Source organism: Parambassis ranga, chromosome 5, assembly GCF_900634625.1.
Source record: "Parambassis ranga chromosome 5, fParRan2.1, whole genome shotgun sequence".
Taxonomy (NCBI): domain Eukaryota; kingdom Metazoa; phylum Chordata; class Actinopteri; family Ambassidae; genus Parambassis; species Parambassis ranga.
In genome coordinates this window covers 15,616,043-15,623,600 of record NC_041026.1, presented here as the reverse complement: position 1 = coordinate 15,623,600, position 7,558 = coordinate 15,616,043, and the positions used below count along the sequence as shown (strand labels likewise).

Sequence of the window (7,558 nt, the reverse complement as noted above, 5' to 3'; positions counted from 1 at the left end):
TTTGTTCAGTGTCCTCCTCTCCACCACTGCTTCAGATACCCCTTGTCTGTAGCCAATGGCAGAGCCAGCCCTCCTGATCAGATCATCTTTTTCTGTTTTCCGTGACGCCTTGATCAGGAAGGCTTGGCCAGTCTATGCTGTTGCCTGATTGCACTCTTTCCTTGTTTGTGTTACTTTATTTATTTAGTCCAGCAGCAAAGTTACGTGTGCTTATGATTTGTTTTTTCTGTGTCTGAACATTAAGATTCTAGGTTAAGCTTTGCAGCCTCCTCCTGGTTGTCTGGTGAAGTTACAAAGCCTCAAAGACCAACTAGGGGTTGGTAACACCTGGTGGTTACCTGCAATATTGAATTGCACCATCAGTGGCTGGTAGTGTATGCATGTGTATGTGTTCACATAAAGACAGTTGGCTGACTAAAGTGGACCTCTTAAGTCATGCAGTCTTGCTTGTATTAGTGGTGGCTGCCGCTGATGCTCTGAATGTACTGTCATACTCTTTGCAGGTCTCCAGACCTGCATGCTGACCTGCAGTCTGAGTCTGAGTTGTAAAATGCCCTATAGACATAAAATTGAATTAAATTGAATCATAGTAGTCTAATACAGACCACACCATCCCATGTAGTAGCTGCTAAAGACACAGTGACATCACAGCATTTTTGTTTGCTTCCCATTTATTGTCAACAGATAATGATAGATATCAGAAACCTCCATCAAATGTCATCAGGCTGCTCACAATCAACAACTGACAGGAGTGAGAAAAGAGAGCAGAGAATGACAGACATCTGATGTTCTGCTCTACTTTCATTGCACAGGCCGGATTTTCATGCTGATGGTCTTCAGGGAGTAGTCGTATCCCTTCCAGTGGTGCCAGACCACTCCCACAGCAAAGAGGGAGTTGTCAGCCCCCCAGCGATAAACACCATTGGGGTTGGCATAATGACAGGTATTGTACCAGAACGCCCCCATGAATTTTCTGGCACAGTTTTCAGGCCAGAGATCCTGGTCTTTGTCAAAAGTGCTGAACTTCATCCCATTGTGATAAATTAAAGAGTCTCCTGCAGAAACAACACACAGAGTTTGTACAATGGCATTAAATGTAGTCTCAGTATACGTTGTTATTAACTCACCTGCCCCTCCATCGGTGAATCCAGATACCTGCAGTATGTATCCACCACACTCAGCGCCAACCTTGAACGAAGAGTAGCGAGCAAACACTTTCTTCCCTTCAAAGTCCTCCATGTCAACCAGCAATTCATATTTTTGTTGTTTGTTCGTCAGGTAGTGCATGTTGTCAAGACCTACACACACACACAGTGATGATGAAGAGACAGGAACTGTTTTGTAGGCAGCTATTGATCAATGAGTGAAACACACTCACCGAGCCAGTACTCTCCAGCTGCACTACCAAAGCCCATCTTGTAGAAATCCCAGGGTCTGTAGAAGTTCACTGATCCATCTATCCTCCTCTGGATCACCTGCAGGAGGACAGACGGACTCAATACATCTGTTTGTTTTGTAACAGGAGGAGATCAAGTTAAAAAAAGTCAGTCGACACAGGCTCACCGTCCAGCGTCCTCCTGCCGTAGCCATGTCACAGTACACCTACACACACACACACACACATCTTGACCAACATCATATTAACCATTTGATGGAAATATAACTCAGTTTGTTCCAATGCTTTGATGTCATCAGAGCCTGTGTCCCAGAGTGTACCTGGACAGCAGACCTCCCTCCCATGGGATAGATGGTGTACACTCCGCTGGGTTTGCTTTTGTCTTGCTGGTAGATGTCGCTGCAGTCCAGCGGCTGGTTGAGGTTGTTGCAACTGCTCATCAATGGAGCCATGATGAGGATGAAGACAAACAAGAGCTGCAATGCAACAGATGACATGTTTTGCCAGGACACATTGATGTGGAAGTTAGTCTGGATTTTCACTGATGTGTGTGTCTGTGTACCTTCATTGTCTGCTGGGATTAACACCCTGAATGATAAGAACATAAAAAGAAAACGAAAAATTTGATAATGGTGAGAGATGTAAAATACATTTTTCAATCCAAACCATAATCTGTTCATAAATTAAGTAAGGTAACATAAAGTAGTTACATAGTAAATATTCTTTCTCTTAAGTGTGATGTCTCCTGATCTGAACTCACCTGAAATCACTTCTTCTAAAACTTCAGCTCACGGTCACCTTGCGTCTGCCCGCCTGTCATGGTATTACTACTTTTATAGGCTGAGACAGCAGGACGCACATCAAATAATCATAAATAACCACTGCAATACTGACACGTATGCCAGGAAAGTGGACACATGTTTTTTTAATACCTTACATATGAAATCTGAAGCTGTTGACAGAAACACCCAATGATATATTTGTCTTTCACCAGTTCCTTCTCCTGTTCAAACAGACATCTTCCGTTCCTTTGCAGGACTCCAGAGTTCAGTTTACTTCAGTTCCAGACTTTTCTAAACTGTTCACAAGTATCTTAGCTGTTGTCCTTCACTAGTTTTCCTAGGAGCCTCTCAAAGTGTTCTGCTCTGTTTAAACCTCTTGATGATGCCTCTCAGTTCTTGAAACTTCAAACAAACAAACACTTGTTCAACAGAATAGGGGACTAATCAGAAAAAGAATGATATTTTCTATGGAGTTAATAACTTTGACTCCAGCTGTATGTTCAGGCTTGGCGTGGCATTATTATGAAATAATGTTGCAGTTGTGTTTGAAGAGGAACATCACAAGGAACTTTGGAATAACACATCAGAAGCTTGGAACTGAGCTATTTTAATCGTCTTGATTGCTCTAAGTATTCTGATACCTTTGTGGTTTACAACAGTAAATACAGAGGTGTCCCTCCTTTGTATAAATATTTGATCATGTTTGCCGTCGGTTTTACATGATGGAATAATGTTGCTGTTAAACACTCACATTTCTGAAATCATTTATAGGTGTTGATAAACTTTTATTGTCATTCATTTAAACACCTGTTAATAGTGACAGCAGTAGCCAATAAGGGAACTGCATGTTTACTTGCATTAGTTGTCAAATTAAACATACTTTATTATATAATGAACAAAAACAAACAACATGGTAGAGTTTAGGGTTTATTGTGTTTATTTTTGGGGAAATTATGGATCATGAAACAAGACGATTAAGCAAAGAAGTTTCCCCTTTATGACATGAAAACCCTCAAGAATACCCACAATTCTCTCTGCTCATTACAGATTTGCATATGTTTCCAGGTCAATTACAGCAATGGAGAGAATTTTAACACACCTCTATACAAACAGTGTCTGGATATGAAATCTTCCTTTTCGTGGTATAAAAAAATAAATGCTTCACACACTTTAATACTGTCTCTGCTTTGGCATGTTCACAGCTCAGGTGTCAGCATGTGTCGTCAAATCATAAAAGTTCAAAAACATTTCAAGACAAATAAAAGAAGTGGAGCTTTTAAATCTGTGTAATGTCACAGAAAGACCAACTGGTTTTGTCATGTTTGACTGTAAACAGGAGATTTCTTCAATTAAAAAAAGTTTCTATTTTCATTTTAGCAGGTCGCCTTTAATAGGCAGACTACAGTTTAGTAGTGATATAGTATTAGTGAATTTCTAACATGTTGGCAGATTTATCTCAACAACAAAAACAACAAATACCATGAACATGAAAATACTGAAACAAACAGGATACTCCAACACAACATCCAGATGTTTTAAAGACACAAGTTCATTACAAAACTGGCCTCTCTATTCCTTAAAGTGAAAAAGCAGTCAAAAATTAATCATTAAAAATGAAGTGGAGAAAAGGGTAACACAGTTTATAGAACTTAAAACTACCAAAACAAAAGAAAGTGGCCAAAAGTACAGAATGATCTAAGAATAAACTGTGCAGTTGTGGGAAAAACTACACACCCCACTGATCTTTAAGTTGTCACGGTCACTTCTAGGCACTCATTATTGGCTGATAGATTTTGGGGTTGTGCAGGTGGATCTTTTAAGAGGGAAATGTGACATGACAATGGAGCATGTGATGTCAGCAATGTGGAGAACTGTTCAGGTTTGACGAAGGAAAAAGGATGTTGCATCCAAGTTTTGCACTGATGTATCTCCTCTTTGTTAATGTCTAACTGGAAATCACAAGGCTCTGACATTGGCAGTGTCGGGGTGAAAATCCCCTTGTTTCCTTCTGCTCACCCCCTGAATTTGTAAGGAAGGAGCGGATAAATTCTGGTCTCAAAATTATGATTTATTAAACAATGAGGCAAATTCTGAGTCGCAGAGCTCTGGGTTAGCAAGAACAACCATGAACAACAAAGAACAACTCATCAACCACCACATTAGTGTTTACTGCCAAATATATAATAAGGTAAAACTTCAATTCCTTAAATCTCATAGGTTGTGAGGCTGATGTAGGGATGACCATAGCATGGGGCACTCAGGAGAAAAACACATTCCTTTAGAATCTAGCTTTTATCAGGTCAAAGGTACTGCTGTCCTTGGCCTGAATTTATGACCATCTCGTACCAACCAGAGCTCTCTCCAGAGAGCAGAAAAACAAGAGAGACAGAGAGAGTCAGCTACAAATCTAAGTTATATGAGAAGAATAACATTCCACACTTCTTAATACATTCAGTATGCTTACTTTCATTTTCTATAAAAGTTCCTAACATGAAAACTAATAAAAAACACATTATTGAATAATAAACACTTACAAATATAAATGTATATGTATGTATAAAAATGAATAGGAACAAACTTCAATATATGTGAACACACGCTACATCAGTGGTCCCCAACCACCGGGCCGGGGACCGGTACCGGTCCGTGGGTCATTTGGTACCGGGCCGCACAGAAAGACTGAGCAAAACATATATTATTCATTATCTGAGTCTGACAGCTGTTTCATTTATAAATCGATCAGATTCATCCGCCTGTGCCTTTAAGCACCTGCCCAGACGCTTGTCTCGGTCACGGGATATGGAACCCCAAAATTAAGCCCACAAGCAGCAAAAATGAATAAAAAACAAACGTCTTTGGAGAGCTTCTTCGGAAAGGGGAAAAGGCCTAACGAGGAGACAGAAGAAGAGGAGCCTACCCCTTCAAAGAAAAAGAAACCCGCATTTAAAATACTATATCAGGAGTCCTATTTAAAATACGGATTTATTGCAACAGGTGATTCTCACACACCAAGTCCGCTCTGAATGATATGTGGCGACAGACTTGCAAATGAGGCAACGAAGCCTTCAAAACTGCGAGACCGAGCACCCTGCATTAAAAGACGAGCCATGGAAGAAAACATGAACAAGAACGACTGAAGCAATTAATGACGGCCAAAACAAAATTACGGAGTGGACTGGACATAAGAAACACACTTCGGGTGTCATGTCTCCCATTATCCCCAGATGGGACCGCCTCATTGCTGAGAAAGCTCAAAGGCTCCCACTAATTAAGCATAAGAGTAAGAGTCTGTTTATGCACTTTGTTTTTTTTTTTTTGTTTTTTTTTTTTTTCTGTGCCGGTCCGTGAAAGTATTGTTTTACATGATACCGGTCCGTGGTGCAAAAAAGGTTGGGGACCGCTGCGCTACATGGTAACACAGTGCAAAGTAAATACTTTCACCCTTCAACTCCCTCTTTTGAGCTCTTTTAAGAGCTCACAACGAAGCTTCCTCATCATCATCTGGCACGGGCACCTCTGCTGCCAGCAGAGGCATCTGGTATGAAGGAGGATGAAAATCTGAATCCTTCTTTCCAATTGCTGACACAATTAACCTGTTACATAAGCTGCGCACACAAGGAACACAACAACAACCACATGCAGGGTTATCTATCCCTGAGTGCTCATGTAACGTACTGGAAAGAGTCCTCAAACCTTCTAAAGTTAAATTAGCCAACCTGAGGACATTATAATGCACATAATTAATTCTATCGACATTTTTTTTAGGAGTTACTGGAAATAAAGCAGAGATAATAGGAATGTTCTCAAACCCTGCTGCAACCTGGTCAGCCAATTTAAATTCATCGGGAACGCCTCTGGGCACCCCTATTGCATCTATGTAGGTGGGGCTGCCTAAAGATAAGTCAAAGTGACTTGTGTAACGCTTCATGATGACATGTCGCCGCCGTCTGCGAGTCAGCGTTTCCTCCTTGTTGGGATGGCACCTTGGTAGCTTTCTCACCTACTATCTGCAAGGGAGACATCAATCTAACCATATAGCATAAACCCTTTTCGTCTAGTTGCAGAGAAATAAACAAATGAGGCCCCCCACAATAATAATATAAATCTGCTCTAGCCTTTGATCCTAAAACCGAAGTATTACGCTGCAACACCGTCTCACACCATGATATGTTAATATTCCCATTATTAACCATTCCTGTGCCCGTCATGTTGAAACATGTACAACCAGTACCCTTCCATGACTTGAAGGGTCCAGTTTTGGTTTGCTCACTAATTGGCGGAAATAAGGAGGACAACGTAGTACAATTTGGTGGGGAGACTTCACGTGTCATGGCCATAATACAACCAAATCCCCATGCATCGTCTGGATATAATGGGGCAGGTTCAGTGTACAGGTGGGGCCTCGCTGATGCACAAGCAACACAATCTGACATATTTTGCTCCCTCACCTGTTTTACCATCCATCTGAGCCAAATATTATCATCCTCATAACCGGTAGATAATGCTAATGAATCGAACGGGGTGAGCTTAGTGTAATCATGGACTACAATATCCTTCTGAAAAGGAGGGGTCGGCGATGGGTTAATCAATGTGGGTTTATCTAGCAAATTAATCTTAATTAATCCTACGGGATCCCTGCCTTTCACGTCTACTCCCATGACAATATAAAAATTATCGGGCTTGGTGTCCCAACATTGGCCAGGCACTCCGGAAGGTTTAACATAAGGGTTGTGGTCCAGGCCAATAATTGATAACATAATGGGATTCTGCGTGCAGCTCCAATCTCTTTGTATACGGAACCTGAGGTGGTTTTAGCTGTTTTAGGTGCCCAATTTGTGTGCTGCCATACATGTTCCCATGAAGAACACCATCTCCAGGCCCCTGGCCACCCCAATCCACAAACATAGACACCATACTGTCTCCACGACGCATTATATCCCCCGCAGTTGATTACTGTGCACAAATCAAAGATAAAAGAGGACTCTGAACCCTTATAGTAATCTAACTCTATACCTCCTCCGTTTCTCACACATGCATCTCCTCCTGTCCCTGGTGCTCTCACCCTGCGTGTGCTGGGCCCTGGATTTGACATACCATTGGATCCTGGAAGACCTACAAAATAATTATGTTCACACAAAAATAAAGTCAAAGATACAATAACTACAGACATGAAAACACAAGCTCCCAACACCCTCCAGTTACCCCACAGTCCCATCTTGTCAGCCGGAGTCTTCTTGTTACAGGAACCAAAACCTCTGCTCCTGAGACCTTCCTCTCAACAGCTGACCTTACTGATGACTGTGGTCGACCTGTAAGAAGCTCATAGGGTGTAAACTGTGTGACAGCATTAACAGAACATCTGACAGTCATTAGAGCAATA

General features: G+C 41.4%; 1 protein-coding gene across 1 annotated transcript; it reads right to left on the bottom strand.

Annotated features, from left to right (window-relative positions):
• Positions 1-678: 678 nt before the first annotated feature.
• Positions 679-2,190, bottom strand: LOC114436183 (microfibril-associated glycoprotein 4-like). Its single transcript, XM_028406319.1, has 7 exons — positions 2,157-2,190; positions 1,959-1,984; positions 1,717-1,872; positions 1,564-1,602; positions 1,379-1,475; positions 1,128-1,298; positions 679-1,055 (listed from the first exon to the last, which is right to left on the bottom strand). The coding sequence occupies exons 2-7, from the start codon at positions 1,962-1,964 to the stop codon at positions 802-804; spliced, it is 723 nt and encodes a 240-aa protein (XP_028262120.1). The 5' UTR covers positions 1,965-1,984; positions 2,157-2,190; the 3' UTR covers positions 679-801.
• Between the last annotated feature and the right edge of the window lie 5,368 nt (positions 2,191-7,558).